The sequence below is a fragment of the Microtus oregoni genome, unplaced genomic scaffold (genome assembly GCF_018167655.1).
Source record: "Microtus oregoni isolate MIOR12 unplaced genomic scaffold, Mior012 000038F_ref0000394, whole genome shotgun sequence".
Classification (NCBI taxonomy): Eukaryota; Metazoa; Chordata; class Mammalia; order Rodentia; family Cricetidae; genus Microtus; species Microtus oregoni.
The window spans coordinates 2,324,824-2,345,605 of NW_024543097.1; the positions used below are offsets into that span (position 1 = coordinate 2,324,824).

General features: G+C 42.2%; 1 protein-coding gene and 1 pseudogene across 5 annotated transcripts in view; both read left to right on the plus strand.

Moving 5' to 3' along the window:
- Pikfyve (phosphoinositide kinase, FYVE-type zinc finger containing) overlaps window positions 1-4,721 on the plus strand; it is an 87,880-nt gene extending 83,159 nt beyond the window's left edge. For all 5 annotated transcript variants that reach the window (XM_041631808.1, XM_041631811.1, XM_041631809.1 and 2 more), the window contains 3 exons: window positions 290-551; window positions 938-1,012; window positions 1,582-4,721. In XM_041631808.1, coding sequence (XP_041487742.1) covers window positions 290-551; window positions 938-1,012; window positions 1,582-1,697 — 453 coding nt within the window. In that variant the 3' untranslated portion in view covers window positions 1,698-4,721. The remainder of the gene's footprint in view (window positions 1-289; window positions 552-937; window positions 1,013-1,581) is intronic.
- A 908-nt stretch (window positions 4,722-5,629) lies between these two features.
- Window positions 5,630-5,800, plus strand: LOC121433554 (annotated as a pseudogene).
- Window positions 5,801-20,782: the final 14,982 nt, after the last annotated feature.

The following is a 20,782-nucleotide window of genomic DNA, read 5'->3' on the forward strand; positions in this document are numbered from 1 at the left end:
GAGCTACACTGGGTATAATTGTGTCACCATGAATTTAATGTATTATATACCATGTACTTTTTGTATTACATAATTATATCACTGTATACATATAAATTAAATTAGTTATATTTTATATAACTAAATATATAATTAAATTAGTTATAGTTATAATAAAGTTAAATTTTGAAATAAAATTTAGAAGGGCATTTATGATCGTAACTACAAGGAATCTTTTGTCTTTTAATTGCACTAATTAATTGTAGTGGCAAATTTGCATATAAATAATAAAGAATTTTTGTTTTGGTAGGTTTTTGATTTGAAAGGTTCACTTAGGAATCGAAATGTAAAAACTGACACTGGGAAAGAGAGTTGTGATGTAGTTCTGCTGGATGAGAACCTCCTAAAGATGGTTCGTGACAACCCTCTGTATATTCGTTCCCATTCCAAATCTGTGCTGAGAACCTCCATCCATAGTGACGCCCATTTCCTTTCAAGCCACCTCATTATAGACTATTCTTTGCTGGTTGGTCGAGATGACACTAGCAATGAGCTGGTAGTTGGAATCATAGGTAAGTCAATAATTGTACCCTGTTTATAGCTTGTGGTTAAAAATGGAGTAAAATTTCAGAGAGCCTGCTGAACTGGCTTAATATCATAATTACTGAATACTTTTGGAAGCTTTCATTTATAATTTCAAAGTTAACAAACAAGTTTTCATTCTAGTCTGTTCTATTCAGTTTCTTCATTTCCAAAAATATATGAATTAAAAGGTAATGACAATCGCCTGAAAAGGAGGCTCTGTGTCATGGCTGTAAGAATCAACCAGAGTAATGTGGGGACAACTCTTTGGACAGCACTAGCAGCGGTGCCGTAGAAATTGGAACAGGCATTGCTACTGTTCTGGCTTACGCTCACAACAGCTCTTCCGCTCGTGTTTCCCTCTTTCCGTCCCTAGATTATATTCGAACATTTACATGGGACAAAAAGCTTGAGATGGTTGTGAAGTCAACAGGAATTTTAGGAGGACAAGGTGAGAAAATGTTACTTTGTTTACTATTTGAACTGTCCTCACATATTCCTTGGATACTTAAGAAACATGGTTACCAGGCATGGTGGTGTAATTCCAGTGCTTTGGAGTCTGAGGTATGAGCATCTTGAGTTCAGGGCCAGCTTTGGGTATGGAAGACCCTCCTCTACATGCAAAGTAAAACAAAAAATTAATGTGGATATCTTTGATTTTTCTAAAATGACTTTAATGTGAAGATGTATGTAAGTAGGGAAATACTGGATTTATGACATTTTTTTCAAAGCAAGAAGTTTTTTAAAAGCTAGAGATTCTGAATAAAGGATTGACCTTTATTAATAGTTGGTATCTTCTAGACTCTCTAGTTCATTCCTGAGTATTAGGTATCTGTTCTCTTAAGAGGAGAAGAACTCATATCTGAGAAAGACTCTACCTGTGGCAGATATCAGAGCAGATACCCTGAGTGCTTTGGCATATAGCAGTTCATGGTTGTTAATTCAGTTGCCTGATTGATTTTTTTTATATGCTCATACACTTAATTTTTTAATTCCTCCCTTTGTTTTTCATTATCTTAGGTAAAATGCCAACTGTGGTCTCTCCAGAGTTGTATAGGACTAGATTTTGTGAAGCAATGGACAAATATTTCCTTATGGTGCCGGACCACTGGACAGGGTTGGATCTGAATTGCTGAAATTCTGCAGATGATTTGAAGTAGACTGTGAAGGAACGTGGATCTGAGCAAGAGACCCAGCTGTATGACATGTTTATTTCTTTGTCTCGTCTATCACTGAACACAAAGACCTTTCAGTTCTGTGATTGCCCATAGACTTTCTTTAGACTGTTGATAACTGCAGGGTAAAAGCTCTGTGAATTGTATTTTGCTTCTGCTACTTGAAATTAGCTGCCTGTAAAGCGGGAAACTCTACAGAGTTAAATACAGGTTCTTCTCCAGGGGCTGTGATTGGAGATGCGTGTGTAGGGGAAGAAATTGAGTTGTCATGTTTACTAACTCAATTGCTTAAAGAAAAGCTCTGTCTGGTAGACTGTGACTGTCTGGTAGACCTTGTCTCTCTGATCGATTGTAGCTGTCTGGTAGACTGTGCCTCTCTGACATCACATTTGACACTTTTTCCTTGAGACTTATAGACTTGCTTAGTTCATTTTATGTTTCCTATGTGTGTACTTATAATTTCTGAAATATTTAGGAAAGTTCTTATTTACTCCACTAATTGCCAAGATTGGTGCTTGCTTTATTAGGAATTTGATTAAACTGGGAATCCTGTCATACTCTGTATTCTCCAGCTCACCTTGTTTTTAATTGTATTTGAGGCTTTATCATCTATCTTTTTGCGGGTGGTAAGAGCCTATAACCATTAGCTTTAAAGCCTTTCTTTCTTAGAGCACTTTAAGGTGCTTGTTTAAGACTTTTGTGTAATGTGCCAAACAGCACTTAACCTGCATGTGCATTTATAGTCTGGATTTTTCTCTAATTTTGGGGAAACAGAATGAACAGGAAATGAATTGTAGTCACTGAATCCCAAACTGAATAATTAATAATGAAGGATTTTTTGATAGTAAAAGATAGATTAGACCCAATCTAAAAAACTGAATGAGAAGGAATAATTGTTTTGTTTTGTTTTATAGTGGTAAAGTATCTTTCAACACTGTTAGCAGTTTAGTGAGATCTATAAAGTTAAAAGGTTTCACTGTGGGTATTCTCACTTTTAAGTTTTTATCACTCTGATCAGTGCTGCTGAGAAAATGCTGAGAGGTGAAGTTATTCCTATTTAAGGACCATGTTACTAACCAGCAGTCTTGTCTAAGTGACTAGGAATCCTGAACTATGAGATGCTTTCACCCCAGAAAATAATAAAAAATATGTGAACATTTCCTCTTGGCTTTTATGTGACAAGGATATTTGGACATTTATGAAGTTGTAATTCAATTTTTTCAAACTTCCTCTAATAGCACATCAATATTCAGAGAAAAAAAAGAGGCTGGATGTATTGTGCTACATAGAATAGTCTGCACCTGAACTAGGCACACGCTTGACAAGTTTACTGCAGAGAGTGAAGTGGTAGCTAGCTATTTGTTTATTGAGAGCTTTAGTTTTGAATTCATAGCAGTTGAATAAGGATGTATGTCCACCCGATGTTAAGCCTCAGCCTCTCAGTCTTGTGTCTGCTCCTTGTGAAGGTGGACCAAACACTGGAGAGTCTAGTTGTGATGTTAAATGTCAGTAAAGGAGTTGTACAGACACGAAGATTGTGTTGTATGCTACTTCTGTGCATCCAGAAACAAAGGCTTTTGTGTCTGGTTTGAAATGCCAGCTCTGTTCATTCTTTCTGTCCGCTTGGTTAGGGCTGTATGTCTTCCCCACTTCCTCTGGGACTATACTGATGCCTTTCCCTGCTGTGTGTGGTTGTTTCTGTTTTTCTTTTTGGTTTCAGTTCAGTGCACATAGCTGAGCTCCAGGGAGGGCAGTAACCCCTGACAGGAGAATTGGTGGGTCCATCCTCTCTTGCCCCTGACTTGAAAAGCAATTTTGCTTTTTAAAGTATTGTTGCCTCTGGTATTTTGGTAACTAAACTTTCTAAGGCAAGATTGTTGCTTTGAAAGCTTGACTTGTCTTTTTAAAATGAATGTTTGGCTGGTGTTAATGAAGGGGAATTGCAGAATTGATCTGTCTTGCGAGATGCAAGTGTGTGACTCCCGGCTGCTTGCATTCAGCCGCTGCCATGGATATGTATGTTTATGCAGTATTTCCAAATGCTTTCAATTGAATGAATGATTTCCTCCTGAACTTCCTTTCATGGCCCAAAGAATTTTTAATGTTGAAAAGCTGTGAATAAGGAAGAAATCTCATGCTCAGACTATAAAATGAATTCCAAAGTAACTGATAGTAACATGAGAGAATTATGTTAACATGTTGCTTTGTATAAAAAACTTATTTATAAATGTGAAGCTTTTTGATACTATAAAATTTTGTTTAAAAATTAGAAGAGGCTTAATTTTTTTTTTCTCTGCCTGAGGGAAGAAAGGAGAAGTGAGCTGTTGTGAGCCCCTTTGTAGTCTACTGTGTGCTTTATGGGTTCTTAAGTCCTACAGAAATCTAAGCATCAGTATAAATAACAGGGTCATTCAGATCAGCATTGGCTCGTGCGACAGCTTTGTGACTGACTGTTTTGGCCTTTTATCTATCAGCAGTGGGCTTTTTGGAAATGCCAAGGAGAGTTATTAGCCTGTAGAAAGTTAGCTGAGTTTCCAGTGTGAAAACCGTTGCCAGTGATCCTGGTGAAGTCTGACCAGAACATTCATGCTCTCAAAGTGACTTATGCAGTATTCAAAATATCTAGTGCAATGCCTTTTTTCTCCATTTTTTGGTTGTTTTTGTAATGGGTGCAGTGTATTATAGGAAAAAATGAAAATTATAATCATGAGCAGTTTTGTTAATGCTGCGTTGTCAGTTTTATAAAGGAAGATGTACATAATGTCTTTCAACAGGTTTTAAACCAGAAGAAATAACATTGTAAATCACAGTAGCCTCCTAATTTAATATGAAAAACTCAATATTAAAAGTACTTAGTGTATTGAAATGTATATATTTCTCTAACCTTGTTTCCAACTGTTTTATATGATTGACATATTATTTAAAGATAACCCTAGCCTTTTAGAGACTTGAACTGTAAATAAAGAGGACCTACAATAAACTGGAATTTACATACTCTTCTGAGTTTTGGATCTGTTTGAAGAAGTCAAGTAAGTGAGAGGAAGTTCTGCGTGCCTGTGTTGCTTTTGTTCTCTCCCTTTTTTTTTATTCTTTTCCCTTTTGTTTCCAGTAGAATTTAGTTTTGCATTTTGATCAATAATGGGCATGGCCCTATGGGTTTTTCAATTCTTCCTGTTTTTTCATTTTCTTGATAGAGCAGGGAAGCCCTTTTCTGTACAGGATCTGCAAATTGTGGGGTGGGTGGGACTCCACGTTCATTACTTTCTGCCGTGGACTTGAAGGTAAATACTGTTCCAGCTGACACCGAACTCACCTCCGTGTTGCCACAGTTGTGGTCCCAAGGCCACGAGGCCCACTTCTGCCTGGGCTCAGGAGGGCAAAGCCGAGGGTGACGGGTTGGAAAGGCCTGCACAGAGTGTGCCCTGAGAAGCAAGGCCTGCACAGAGTGTGCCCCGAGAAGCCGAGAGTGACGGGGTGGAAAGGCTTGCACAGAGTGTGCCCCGAGAAGGCTGCGACTAGGCTGTGTGGGGAAAAGGAATGACAGCTCAGGCCCTGACTCCGCTCTTGTGGGATTAAGACAGTAAATGACAGGGAAGAGACACAGTAGCTTCTAGTCTTCAGTAACCCGAAATCTTTCATGCTAGAAATTAGGAAATTCCTGGGTCAGTGCTTAAGGAAAAAAATTAAGGAGTCTTTAATTTTGTCTTAGCAATTGTATGTTGTAATAAGAAATGTAGAACAAAATTTACCATCTAAAACGATTTTAAGTTAAAATTCAGCGTTGGTGTGAAGCACACTCGTCCCCCATTTGCTCTGTAAGAGTGACTACTCAAGCCACCGCATATGGGTTATGTTGTGACTGTCCTGGCTTACGTACAAACTTCTCCAGGTTCATCCATGTCATCACAAGTGTGGTATCTGTTCTGATCAGTTTAATATCTGATACCTCTATTCAAGAGAATATGTTAAATGGATTTTTTGAACTGGGAGATGGAGTAGGAGCTTGCTGTGTTCGCTCCACACAGTGATCGGGTATCATCAGGACAACCAGTTATTCCCCATTTGGGGGATAACCAGAGCTAATGCACTGGGAGACACAGGAAGTAGATCAGATTTATAATCTCATTCTCTTTGTTTCTAATGGGTTGTTTTTGTTGTTTTAGAATTTCATACATTCATATAATGAAATCTTTGATCAAATCTTCCTCCTCTTTCTTGCCCCTTCCCCATTCCCCTCCCCACATCTTTCTTCTCAATTTCATGTTTTCTCTTTTTAGACCCACTGAGTCTACTCAGTCCTGCCTCTATGTGCATGTATGTGTGATTATCTCTTGGAGTAAGGATAGACTCCCACAGACCAGATTGCTGAGGTGAATGGATTCTCCCTTTCCCAGCCAACTTTTGAAGTCTGTTTTCAACTTGTTTTAGAGTAAGGATTAGGAACTTCTGACTCAAGAATACCTCAGCTCCTTGAAGAGGGTTGATTGGAATCTTTTCCAGTCAGCAGAGAGTGTAGAAGAAATTCTCGTTAGGCCATTTAAGGCCTCTTGTGTCTTGAAATGCAAGTGCATGCCTGTCAGTGCTATGGTACTTGCTGTCAACCCTAGAGACCTGAATTCCATCCCAGAATTCCCCATGGTGGAAGGAGAGAACCCACTCCTTCAGGTTCTCTGACGCCTCTCTGTGTGCATTTAAAAAGAACTCGGGGTGGGGGTGGGGGTGGGGTCAGCAGGCCTAAACCGGCCTAAACCAGACTAAACTGACTATCTGAACCTGTGGCATGTTTACTTCCCAAAAAATGAGCCAACCTAGGTCTGCCAGGGGCCCCGGCAACAGCTGCTGAGCCACGAGACAGGAGGACCTGAAGTCCCCAGCCGCCATGACAGATGGCCTGGTGCCAATTGCTGCTGCTTCCCCTTCCTCGGGCGGGGGAGAGGAGGGTATATGAGGCTTTCCCCTTCCTGAGTGAACTAGCCTGCTGCATTCAGCTTGTCTGCCAGAGCCCATGCTGTTGACCCCGAGCCTGCTCGCTCCCTCCCCCAAGGGCAGCACTGCAGGACAAAGCAATAAAACTCTAGGAAAAATCAGTCAAGGACTTGAAATTGCAGAATTATTATGCCAACTCTTCCAAACATCTAAATACCCCGAGTAGGAGATATGGTTTGACCCTGTGATAGTTATTCGTGGTTGTCAGCTTGACTACACCTGTGATAGCTATTCATGGTTGTCAGCTTGACTACACCTGGAATCAACATAAAACCGAGCAGCTGGCACACCTTTGAGAGTTTTTTTTAATTAAATGATTTGAATTGGGAAGACCCACTTTTAATCTGGATCTTTTGAGGTAAGAAGATCCACCTTTCATCTGGTGAGAGCCTGTATAAATGACAGGGAAGGAGGAAGCTCGCTCTCTTGCACTCACTCTGGCTGGCCAATCTATTCCTCCACTGGCATTAAAGCCTACCAACCCTGCGGTAGATAGCCATTGTTGGACTAGCTGGACCAGAGCCCACAAGCCAAGCTAATAAATGCCGTGTGTGTGTGTGTGTGTGTGTGTGTGTGTGTGTGTGTGTATACTTGCACAATAGTCATATGATTTAGTGCAATGCCTTTTTTGGTTCTGTTCCTCTAGAGAAATGAATGAAATTTATGCCCTGGCAATGCTGAAGCATGCATCAGCAGCCTGTGTATGGCAGTTCTGTTGAACTTGCCCATATTGGGTTTCATGGTCTAAATTGATGAGGACAGCTGACCAGGTCTCTTCTTCAAGAGGGTGCCAAATCTCATTACAGATAGTTGTGTGTAAACTGAGACTACTCTTGGTTTCCCACCTGCCCAGACCTGAATAATCACATAGAAGCTATATTAATTATAATACTGTTTGGTCAGTAGCTTAAGCATATTCCTAGCTAGCTCTTACATCTTAAATTAACCATTTCTATTAATCTGTGTATCACCATGAGGCTGTAGCCTACCTGTAAATATAATTGCCAGACTCCATCTTCTTTCTTTCTGCATTTAGTTTTCCCGCCTAGCTCTGTTCTGCCCTGCCATAGGCCAAAGCAGCTCCTTCATTAACCAGTGGTAATAAAACATATTCACAGCATACAGAGGGGAATCTCACATCAGTTGTGAGCAACTATGTGGTTGCTGGGAATTGACTTGGGACCTTTGGAAGAGCAGTCAGTGCTCTTAACTGCTGAGCCATACAGACCACTTTTGAAATAATTTTGACTGCTTTATGCCTTTGGTATCTCTAAACTTTTATTTCTATATTAGATAGTGACTATTATGGGGATTTGGGTAAATGATTTAATACACTCAGGTATATATGGAAACCAACAGATGCCATTCACGTACAATACTTCAAGGACAAGGCCTTCCCCATCTGACAGAGGCCTGTACCTTTTGGCCAGCGGACTAGGATACTGTATAGCTGTTAGAAGAAAGTACTGTCACTGTAACGGGCCTCGATTCACACCAGCCACCCTGAAATAGGCAACTTTGTCCAAGGCCGTAAGTCTATAGATTTCTCTCCTTTCTTTCCTTATAGTCTCTCTTCTCTCCCCCTCCCCCCCCCGGAAAATTCTTTGACCTCCTTTTTCCTCTTTCATTTCCAGATCTTTTTTTCTCTCTCAGATTTCTCCTCATATTTATCCTCTGCCTGCCTGTTTCTCTCTCCTGCCTTGCTATTGGCTCTTCAGCCAGTGTTTGAACACAGCTTCACAGAGTTAAATACAACATAAACAAAAGTAACACACCTTAAAATAATTTTCCATAACAGTTTCCATTTCCTATCCGACATCAGAGAATTGAGACACAGTCATGCAGTGTACTGACTTGCTCAGGGGATTATGGGACAGTGTGTTTAGGCTTTTGTTTTCCTTGTGTAGATTGCTTCTCTCCATAGCAAGCTCTGTGAAGAGCTTCATGTGCTATTTTGAATAGAAGGGACCACCTACCCACCAGCAAGTCATAAAATGATTTTGAACTGAAAACGCTGGACACAGTCATCTGCCTCACGTGACACAAAGCAGGCTGTGGAATTTTGCTCTCACAGGCTCCTTGCAGATTTCCAGACAGGGAAATGACTGATGTTTAAAACTGTTAGATTCGGAAGAGTTTGCAAAGGAGCCTTATTAGAAATGCCCCTGCTTACCTTCTGAAGTTTTTGCTGGTATGTAACTCCCCCCTGTTTGATCCCAGGCCCTTTAAGGAGCCACTCCCTCCTTCCCAGGCAGTGAGCTCCTATCTGTTGCCAATTCAGAGATCCCAGAGCCCTCAAACCCAAGTTGGTAGAGGGAAAGTTTCTTTCCCAACTTGACCAGGTTGATAGTCGGTCTGTGTGACACTGTAAAGCATTTTCTGTAGAAGTTGTGAATAAAACTTTGTGTTTTTGTACTAAGTTGTAGTAGCTTGCAGGGTATCAAAAGTTTCATTTATGGGGGGCCTTGGGTAGAGTGACATCCTGACTGTCTTTTCTTGCCGAGCTTCAGATTCTTCCCCTCACTGCTCATTTGCCCTCCTGGGAATGCGAATGGGCTGAGGCAACAGCTTTGCTTCCATATTCTCCCTGCTTGTTTCCTCATTGATTTACCATGTAAACTGCAGAATCACGGGAGGGAGACATCGTTAAGCCCCAACTGTTGTAAGAGATTCTCATTGAAAAGATGCGGCAGGTTGGATAGAGTGGGCTTATGAGCATACTGGGTGTGCATGTAAATAGTTGTCCTCTTCAGAATGCTTTGTAATCATAATCTTTAAGTGCAGTCAGGTTTGGAGTAAAGAGTTAAGATGTCCACATTTTTAGAAATGTTTATTTCTTGAACTGACGAGATGGTTCAGCAGGTAAAGGTGCATATCATCAAGCCCTGCAATCTGTGATTAATCCTGGGAGGAAGGAACTGACTTGTTTTCTCACGCCTGCGTGCACACGCATGCGCACACATACAAGCATAAGCATACCTCCACACAATGAACAAGTGTAGTAAAAAAAGGAAATGATAAGTATTGTGGTTTAAATGATCCACTAAACTCACTTTGGATTCAATCCCCATTGTGAGATCTTAAGAAATGAGATGAGAGAGGATTTAAAAGGTAAGTAGATCACAGAGGCACATATCTGATGAATCTATTAATCTGATGATTAATAGATTAATGAGGTGTCCTGGGATAACTCTTATAAATGCCCATGTGGGTTTGCCTTTTTTTGTGCTCCCCTCCTCTTGTGGTGTCTTTTGCCACCTCAGCACTCTGCAGAGTTCTGAACAGCATGCAAATCATTGATCAGAAGCAGCTCCTTGTCTTTCCATCTGCTCGGCCTAGGGACTGTGAGATGAGCAAACCTTTCTTCTTTAAAAACTGTTCAGTCTGTGTTATTCCAGTTATGGTAACAGAAAATGGTCCATGGCTGTAAATAATGGATTGCTTGAAACAAATACCTGCAAATAGGAAGGGATTCTTATATTAGCTAAGGTCTCTCACCTAAAAAACCTACTGTCAAATTCAGGGAGAACTGATTTTTAAATGAAGGGCCCGGAACACAGGCTTGTACACAGAAGAAAAGAATCTTTGCTGTATAGCCTGGTCTTAAGCACACAGGTGGCTACTTAAGGCTTTAGCACTGTGGCTTTAGAGAGATTGGTGGGGATGGAGTTTATTGGAAAGGTATGGGAGAAGAGGGGGCTGGGAGTAGGCAGAGCTTCTCTTAAAGGGGCCTTTGCACCTGTGTACAGTGCTATAGCAGAGGGGTTCCTGTGCCCAAGGGGCAGGGCCAGTGCCTGGACACTAACACCTGGTGCCTTAGACTAGAATGGACACTGCGTGAGATGGAACCCAGAGTGAAAGGAACATGTCTAAATGATACTTCACACCAACAGTTCTTCCCAAGGACTATTCCAGAGCCATCACCTACTGAAAGACTCCCCACCTTTTCCTTTGTGAGTCAATATTTTCCATTAGTTAATCTTTAAATAAAAACATGGCAGTAATTTTACTTGTTTTCCTGATTGCCACTCGCTGCTTGTTATCTTGGAAAAATTCAAGAGCACTGTCTGCCCTTCTGTGACACATAGGGAGTTGCTATAACCGCTGTTCTCTTCAGAGGATTGGAGTAGAGTATTTGGGACAAAGTAGGTTGCAGAGGTGCAGAGTGGCCACTAGAGGACACTAAAGCCCTTGATTCTAAGATTTGTACATTGGTCGTTCAGAGCAAAGAAAACCCTAGTAGACCACATGCAAAAAGAGCCCATCGCCTAAATCCACCCCAGTCCAGTCCTCATTCTTTAACTGTTTTCATGTTGATGTGTAAACTCCAGATGCTGGTTTAGCTGTTGTTTTAAACAATGCAGCCATTTCCCAGAAAGTTGCCCTAAAGGTATTTAAACTCTAAAATACTACGTGATTTCTATATTTGCTCTCTCTCTAGTGCTGAAATAGTGGATCCAAGGCTGTGTGTGAAAATGAGTATTGTGTTGCCATGGGAATAGCTCCACGACCTTCACGGTGTTGATCTGAATTAGGGTTAGTGGGCAGCTGGATCATTTATTGCCCCTTGTTGTCATACTAAAATGCAGTTCAAAGGGTTATTATGAACCTAGAATAAGATGTATGTTTAATGAGCATCTACAGTTGTCCCTTGGCAACCTCTGAGGTTGTTTCCAAGACCCCCTACCTCCTCCCCAGGTAGCAGACCCTAATCCTAATGGTGCTCACAGGAGGAGGACTCATGCTGCCTGAGGCAAAGTGACTGCTGCAAACAGGTTGTTTCCTTGTAGTGAACAGTGTATGTAAGTACAGTAAAAAGTCTGTATGTGTTTAGTGCAAACACACATAAATTTTAATATGTGTGATCTGTGGTGGGTTGAACCCTTGAATATGGAATCTGCAGACAAAAAAGCACCCGCTGCCATTTTAGAATTTTTAAAATCTGTTTTTGACTAGTTTCTTCACTCCTGTGATTTGAATATAGATTGACCTTATGGGTTCATGTGTTAAAGGGTGGGTTCCTTGCTGATAGCCCTATTTTGGAAGGTGTTATAATTTGCTGGCCTTGTCTGTCACCTGGGTACCTATCCCTTTAAAAGACAACTTCTGCCCACTCTAAATCCCCCCTTCCCACCAAGGTATCTGTCTCTTGTTGAAGGAGTTTGCTTGTTGGTTCCCTGCTGCTGAGCCCCGAAATAATCACACAGAAACTATATTCTTTAAAATCACTGCTTGGCCCATTAGCTCTAGCTTCTTATTGCCTAACTCTTATATCTTAAATTAACTTATCTCCATTATTTTATATTTTACCATGAGAGTTGTGGCCTAACGGCAAGGTTTCTGTGGCATCTCTCTGACTCTACCTTCTCTCTCCCAGCATTCAGTGTAGTTTTCGTGGCCACTCTACCCTCTCAGGCCAAGCCAGTTTTCTTTATGAACCAGTGGTATTTACAGCATACAGAGAAGAATCCCACATCACCTCCCCTTTTCTGCTTAAATAAAAAGGAAGGTTTTAACTTTAACATAGTAAAATTACATGTAACAAAACAGTTATCAAGCAAGAATTAGTTAAAATATTTATATCTACTCTATCTTTTATCATAACTGTTAGGAATTCTTCCTAATGCAGGCTGCCAATGCAAATTTCCAATCAAGCCAAATCAAAACAAGCCAAATTAAGACATATCCAGGTTTAATGGGAGTCCTGCGCTCCCAGGAGGCAGCGAACGCAACCACCAGGAGGAAGGAAAAAAGGACCACATGTTTCTCCTTTGGGAGCTCACATAAATACCTTGTGTGCTGGAATTTGGAGTCCAGACCAATATAGTTCCCAGGCCTGGGGGCTGGGGTAGATTTGAGGGGCTGGGGTCTGTATTCCCAACTTAACATTTCCAGATCCTTCGGATATAGGGATGATAGGAAATTAAAGTGATAGTTGTGACCAACAATTTGGGCTCTCTAGGAATAAGGGGCATTGACTCAAGTCTGGCTACTTCCTGCGGGTATAGGGCAATGTGTGGAAGGGGAGAGCTAGGTGTTGGTGGGTCCACGCTCAGCGAGAGCTGTGGCTGGAAAGGCATCCCATGTACTGTCATCCCGGAGACGTCAGGCATCTGTTCCTTGAGGGAGGTGAGAAGGCAGGTGTCTAGGAAGAAAATACTGTTATTACCAAAGATGAGTGTGCCGGGATGAGGAACAGGTAGGCCCTTCATTGTGATATCCTGGAAAACCGGAGGGTGGAAAGTCCTGTCTTCTGGACAGACCAAGTGTCCTGAGTAGGTGCCCGCTTGAGCCTGGAGAGATGGTACCAGCATGGGTGTAGCAAGAGCTTGGCAGCCGAGGGGGTGGTGAGGATTACCATGTGAGGTCCTGTCCATCGATGTTCGAGAGACCTGGGAGTTAGCTGTTTGAGGAGTACTCTGTCTCCTGGGGAGAGTGGGGCAGGTTTAGGGGCATTAGGGTCCACTAGTGTGGGGGCAGGGAGACAACTGTCAGCATGTGAACAGAGAAGGGATCTTAAAAGGGAGAGGTAGGGTAGGTACTCTGCCAGTGGAGGAGTTTGGACTGGGAGGTGATGGTTAAGGAGAAAGAGCCTGCCACAAAGCAGCTCAAAAGGGCCCAGGCCAGTAGGAGGGTGTGGGGGTGGCCCTGAGGCGAGCCAGGGCCATGGGCAGAAGGGAGGGCCAAGATAACCTGAGTTTAATGGAGAGCTTGGTTAGCTGTTGTTTGATGAGTCCAGTGGCCCTCTCAACCTTTCCCCAGGATTGTGGATGGCAGGGGGTGTGGGATTTCCAGGAGATGTTGAGAGCTTCTGACACAAGCTCCATGACCCTGGAAGTGAAGGCTGGCCCATTGTCTGTCTAGATGGTTCGTGAGACACCAAACTGAAGAATGATGTGGTCCAGGAGTACCTGAGCCATCATATCTGCTCTTTCCCTGGAGACCGGAAACACTTCTATCCATCCTTTAAAAGTGTCCACAAGTGTTAACAGGTAACGGAGTTTTTTATGAGTAGGCATATGAGTGAAATCAACTTGTCAGTCTTTGCCTGGTTGATGTCCATGAAGCTGGTGTAGAGATTGACATATGTGGAGAGCCCCTTGTGGGTTGGCTTGGGCACACGTCTGGCAGAAGGAGTGAACCTGTAAAATATGATCTCGGAGATGGGTACGTCAAAAAGGGGCTCCAAGAAGTGCAACAAAGCTTTGGGGCCTATGTGTAAGGTCTGATGGATGTGTGAAATGATTGACAATGCCTGGTCTTGAGGAAGGATGAGACGGTTATTTAAATAGAACCATCAATCCTTCGTTTTTGTGCCCCCTCCCTTTTTAAGCTTGTCCTTCTCTTCTGGTTGGTAACAGGGCTGATAGGGAGGCCAGCTGCCGGGCTACTGAATCAGCCTTGGCGTTGCCTAAGGCCACTGGGTCCTTGGAGGACTGGTGTCTCTGACAGTGAATAATGGCTACATCTGCAGGGAGCTGGAGGGCCTCTCTGTTAACTATGGGAGTGCCCTTGGTAGTAAGGAAGCCCCTTTCTTTCTAGAGTGCAGAATGAGTATGGACTTTTAAGAAGGCACATTTAGAGTCAGTGTAGATATTAGCCCATTGGCCCTTAGCTATTTGGAGCACCCTAGTCAAGGCAACTAATTCAGCCTTTTGTGAGGAGGTTCCTATTGGCAGGCGGGTTGCTTTGACTATGTCAGTGGAAGTGACCACTGCATATGCTGCCTGTCGGTTTCCTGATTTATCTATAAGGGAATTTCCGTCAATAAACAGAGTGAGTTGGGGATCTGCAAGTGGTTGGCCTAGAAAACTGGGCTGGGGTGAGGTTAAAGCATCTACAGCCTCTGGGCAAGAGTGAGAGGAAGTACCAGAGGGGGAGGGAACAGGGAGGAGAGTTGCAGGTTTTAAGGCAGGACTTGAAGCCAAAGTAATATGGGGTTTTTCTAGAAACAGTAAGCGAACAGTCTGGACTCGTAAAGGCCCAATGAGGGAGAGAGAGTGTCTCAGAAGGTCTGAGATGTGATGGGTGGAATATACTGTGATTGGCCCAGACAATGCGATCTTGAGAGCCTCGCGAGTGAGTTCAGCTGCTGCCGCCAGGGCTCTTAGGCCTGGTTGCCATCCACAGAAGGTGAGGTCCAGCCGTTTGGATTAAAAAGGCGACTGCCAGATTTGAAGGCCCAGCCTGTTGGGTTAGAACTCCTGTGGCCATTCCTGACCTCTCATCTTCATAGAGATGCTAAGGCTTTGTGGGGTCTGGAAGAGCAAGGGCAGGAGCTGTTAGAAGAGCATCCCGCAGTAGAGAGAAGTGGTGATGGACAATGGCTGGAAGGGTGAGAGATCCCTTGGGTGTCTCTCTGGCTGCCTGGTACAAAGGCTTGGATATAATGGAAAAGTTAGGAATCCAATGGTGAAAGAACCCCCAACAAACCCAAAAATGAGAGGACCCCTGTGGTTGGAGGCTGTAAATTTCTCAGTGCCTGGACCCCAGGCTAAGTTGAACACCCAAATATACCACTGTAGGAGAGCATAGCTGAGCCTTGTTTGGTGAAACTCGATATCCCAGGGATCTGAGGAAGTTCAGGACCATAGAGGTGGCCTGTTGGGACAGAGACAATGTAGGACTGCAGAGAAGTAGGTCGTCCATGTAATGGAGGAGCGTGCTGGAACCTGAGTCAAAGTTAGAGAGATCTCAGGCCAGAGCTTGGCCAAAGAAATGGGGGCAGTCTCGAAAACCTTGAGGGAGAACAATCCCCGTAAGCTGTCTGAAGGGCCGGGAGTCAGGGTCCTCCCAGGTGAAGGCAAAGAGGAAGTATGAGTCAGTGTGTAAAGGGACAGTGAAGAAGGCATCTTTTAGGTCTAGAACTGTAAAATAGAAGGTGGTAGGGGGGACATTAGACAAGAGATTGTAAGGGTTGTTAACTAGTGGGTGAACTGGAATGACTGCCTAATTTATGAGGCGGAGGTCTTGAAGTAGGCAGCAAAATGTCCAGCAGAATCTTTCTATTCTTTCATGAAGCAGGAATCCTGAAGGACGATCTCACCTTTAGGCAAGTTCAGCAGTCATTTCTCTGTGGGTCATGCATGTCCAGTTCATATAGCATGCCATCAAGCAGTCCAGGCGAGAGCAGTTTCTTGCCCAAGTGGCTAACTAACACCATAAGGAGCCTCTTTGATGCCCATCTTCCTCTTGTAGTAGATTGGTGCTGCCAGGAGCAGATGTGTCTCATTGTCCTGAAAAGCTCTAAGTTATTGAAACATTTTAAATGCCATATTCTGTAGGTCTCTGAAAGATTTGAAGAATACCTATCTAACTGAATATATCTTTGTATATCTAGAAAACCTAACATGACTATTAGCTTGACTATTATAGATGACCATCTATTAACCTATATTTCTTAACCATGCATTACACTTTGATATGAGCTGCACAAACACTAATCAAGAACAGAAATATACACACAATAAAATTGACCTAAAATTTTTATCAATAAACCAAGATCCATACTCATGCAAATCTCTATAGCATATCCCCCTTTAAATGTAAAGAAACATTTATAAACAGTATTTGGGATATGGGTGTATTTCTTCTCCAACTGCTTCCTATTTTTGGGGGGTGTTCACAGCTACCTTTCAATGGGGTCTTGGTCCATAAAACCACATTAGTCTCAAAAAATTCCACAGGTTCTTATCCTCTGTGGAAATAAAAGAAGAACCGCTTTTCCAAAGCAACAAATCCTTAGACCTAAATTCTGAAGACAGGAGACCTTTAAAGTATATGCATTGATTACTTAGCTCCTTCACAGTCAAAAAATTCAAAGAAAACAATAATATACATAATCTAGACTCTCTGTGTATTCTCCATCTTTATGTAGTTTATTTGCTTTTACTCTATTTTTAATATTTTATTATCTTTACTCCTTTAATCTATGACTGTCTGTACTCTGTCTCTTTAAAGACTTTACCCTTTTTTAAAAAAGCCATTTACTTCTTTTTATAACTGTCTATGTTCATTTTCTTCTCTTCCAAGCCTATGTACGTTTATCCAACACTGTCACCCATTTAGAGGTCTTTTCCATCTGACTTTGTCCTTGTTGTGTATCTGTAATTATTTACTGTCCAGGAGTGCTTTTTAATATGCTAAGCACTTCTTAAAACGTTAAGCTGTGCCATTACTAGGGTATATAAGACCCTTCCTGCTTGTTCCTCACAGTCCAACATGGTGGAAGTTCATTCACCGCCTCTGCAAGCCATGCACATTGCCCCAGTTCCAAGCATGCAGCAGGTCTTTGTCGAGCCATTAAGCAATTGTAGCACTCTGTGCACAAAACCCCATTTAAATACTCAGCTTTCTGAAAGAACCAGAGGTCATGCTGACAGCATGGCCCAGAAAGTCGGCATTTCAAAGCCATACAACTTTTTTTTTCTGCTACCGCCGAGTCAGGAAAACCTCTCTTAAAGGATCTGCTTCATGCTACCAACAAACAGCAAGAAGCTGTGTTAAACTCTGTAATTTTGTGTCTAGAATTCCTTTTCAAGCTCTCTCAAGTTTTTAGTTGGCTACATTGGTGTGCCAGTTTTTTGGAAGGAGGCTGCTTCTTGGTTCCCAGCTGCTCAGCCCCGAAATAATCACACAGAAACCAGAGTACTGAAATCACTGCTTGGCCCATTAACTCTAGTTTCTCATTGGCTAGCTCTTAAATATTAATTTAGCCCATTTCTATTAATCTGTGTATTGCCACATAGCAGTGGCTTATTGGTAACCTTTCAGCATGTCTGTCTCTGGCCGCAGCTCCATGGCTTCCCTCTGACTCTGCCTTCTCTCTCCCAGCATTCAGTTTAGTTTTCCCTGCCTTTTTACCCTCTCAGGCCAAGCCAGTTTTCTTTATTAACCAATGGTATTCACAGCATACAAAAGGAAATTCCCCCTATACATCCTTCTTCTGAAGAGGCAATTTCTGCTTCTCTCTACCCTCTTCCTGTGACCCCTTTTTTTGCTCCCCTCCTCCAACACTCCATAACCCCTTATTCTTAAATCACTCCCAATACTCATTAAATAAACTCTATATCCAAACTCTCTCTGCATGGCATATCTTGGCCTGAGGTCACCCGCCACTGCCCCTCATGGGACCAGCCTAAGGTCACCTGCATCATGAATGATAACAGAAGGTGGTATGAACGTTGGAGGTGGAGGGCCTGACTGGAGGAAGGAATCCACTGGAACATTGCCTTTGAAGGTATCTTTTCCCTGGGCCTCTATTTGTTGTATTCTGCTTTCTGTCCTCATGAGGTGAGAAGCATTTGCCACATTCTTTTGCTGCCATGATGTTTCTGTCTTGTCTCAGGTCCAAAGCAAAGGAGTCAGCTGCTTTTGTGGTGCTGTGAGCCCTGATTAACCGTTACTCCTCTGATAGACTGGGGGTGTGACTCACTCACTGGCAGACTGCGTGCCTTCTGTGTGCAAAGCCTGGGTTTGTGGGTTTGATTCCTAGCAATAAAAAAGGAGGCAAGAGTACAGAGGCAATCTAGAAAATATTTGCAGATCTCACACCCTAACTTGGTCCTACCTCTTGAAGATAATTGGTTAACAAAGCTTCCCCATCACCTTCCTCTTTTGTCTAAACAAGAGCCATCTAAAACCAATACAAAACTGTATACAGTAGGAATATATAGAGCTGGCTTTGGAGTTGGCCAATGGCTCTGTACTTCTCTAAATCCAAGCATGAATTTCCCTTTCAGTTGATCATTATCAGTCTGTAAAGACTGTATCATTTTTAAAAGTGCCTTATTTGACTGGGTTCTGTTTGTCAAATTGGTTGTATCCTTCCAGAGTGCTGATTTTCACTTTTTATTGATCATTAAAAGTCTGTAAAGACTGTATCATTTCTAAAAGCACCTCATTCTTGGTCCTATTATCAAACCATGCTTTTAAGGAGAAAGTATGGAGGACAAAGCTAATCCCCAGAATCAAATAGAGGGATGTAAAAGGGAAGTCATAACATTGCATAACATTGTACATTTTGTAAGTAAAAAGGCTATTGAATTCCTAGATTGTTAAATTGTGTCATCTTGCCCTTTTTAATTATAAAATTATATTTTATATTTTAAATATAAATCTTACCTTTGGTTGAATTTGAGCTGGAGTAGGTGCAATAACTGTTACCTGCCAGTAGGTGTCACAGCGTACTTGTAGCCACATGACTGGCTTGATTCTGAATATTGGTGTTAAATGCTGAAAGATATGCTCAGATTAAGAACAGTTTTTCAATGTAAATTACAGACTGTGCTCTCTGCAGAAGTTCTTGACTGTTCCACAGCCACATGAGAACAAAGAGAGCAAGAAATCAGGAAAGCCTACATCCCGTACTGGACCCAGAAGCCAGCCACGCAGTCATGGGTGGCCCAGGCCCTCTGAGATATTTAATGAGAAAATATGAAGAACCATGGCTAGTGGCTACTCAGAGTCACTGCGTGGGAATTCGATACCCAAATGAACAGTGTAGAACCTGACAGCAGCTGGCTAGAGCCACTGGAGACCTGAGCCCCATGTTGGGTGCCAACTGTGGAAGTTAGCTCGATTTGGGAAATAACCAGGGTAGCTAAAAGATAAACAATTATATTTTTATTTATTATAAGGGGAAAAACTCACAAAAAAAAGGAATGAGAAGTCCAAGCTCATCTGTGCTGTAAAGAAACCACAGAGAGAGAGAGAGCACCTGAGCCGTGTGCCCGTTTTTTTCTCCTGGTTCCAGAAAGCCATACCCTAACTTGGTCCACCTCTTGAAGACTATTGGTTAACAAAGCTTCCCCATCACCCACCCTCCAAGGATGTTTTTCCTTACTGGGTAATGGTCACTGTCATAGGAGCTCATTCTTGTGGTTTTCCTGTGTCTCCTGTTGTTTTAAGGTGGATGGATAAGTATGGTTCCTATTACTCTGTCTTGACCAGAAGCATTTGGAATTTGGGTTTTGTAAAGATTATATCTATATGTTGTGTTGAATATTTGATGTTTTCTCTGGTGAAGTGATAGCTCTTTATTTGTGACTATTTTAAAATCAATTTTTAAAGAAAATTAAAGTTTCTTCCAATTGAAGTGCCATTTCCTGCAACAAATCAGAATCAACAATACCTAATTAGAGAAAATGTGCTATTGAATTTGCATTTCCAAGAATAACCACACACAATCAGGTGGTCTTTAGCTGACTGGAAGCAAGACGTGGCAGGTGTACTTAAGAGTATTTCCACATAGGACTTGATCAATTCTCTGCCCTGAACTTGCCACTTCTTCTCTGGGAAATCATCTGGCAGTTCCATTTTGCACAGAATCTCTCGGTTGTCACCTCCTCAGGAATACCATTTAGACAGGATGCTCCTTGGGAAGGCATCATGAGATGCAGAAGGGACAGCTCCCCCATACTCCATTAAGTGCTTCTTCCACTAGCGCCACTTTGGATGGGTCACGTTATGTCTAGGTGCTCAGATATGGCTTTTCCATGCTCATATCCAAACACCATATGTGGGGACTTCAAAAATTTGCCACATTTGAGAGGATTGCCCTTTGCTTGTCTCTTGGATGTTAGAGCAGTTTCAGGGGACACTGAAGAAACCAGATGGGATATTGCTAGGAAATCCGAGATCTGTGGCTTAATATAACCCAGGCTTGGCAGCTGCTGGGTGACACATTCCATCCATGCCACAGGACATGGTTCTGTCTGCTATTGTTTTTTTAGCATGGCATGTATTCTACATGATGCTACGCCAGCAGCTCTTTACTAAAACAGAACTTCCCCTTAGGACAAATTAACAGGTAAATATTTTACTCCACACCACTTTGGTTTGGTTCATTTTCCTTTCCATTTTCTATGGTTTTCACAACACTCCCCATGTTCGTTGTGTGCGTGTGCACAAGGATGGGCAAATTCATTGGGGAAGCCATCCACAGTGCTGTGACTTTAAGATATATTATTTGGGGCTGTGTTTTGCTTTTATCCATGTGGACTGAACCACAAACAATCTAAATTGTGTACCATAAAAGCTCTTTTTTCTGGTCAAGACTG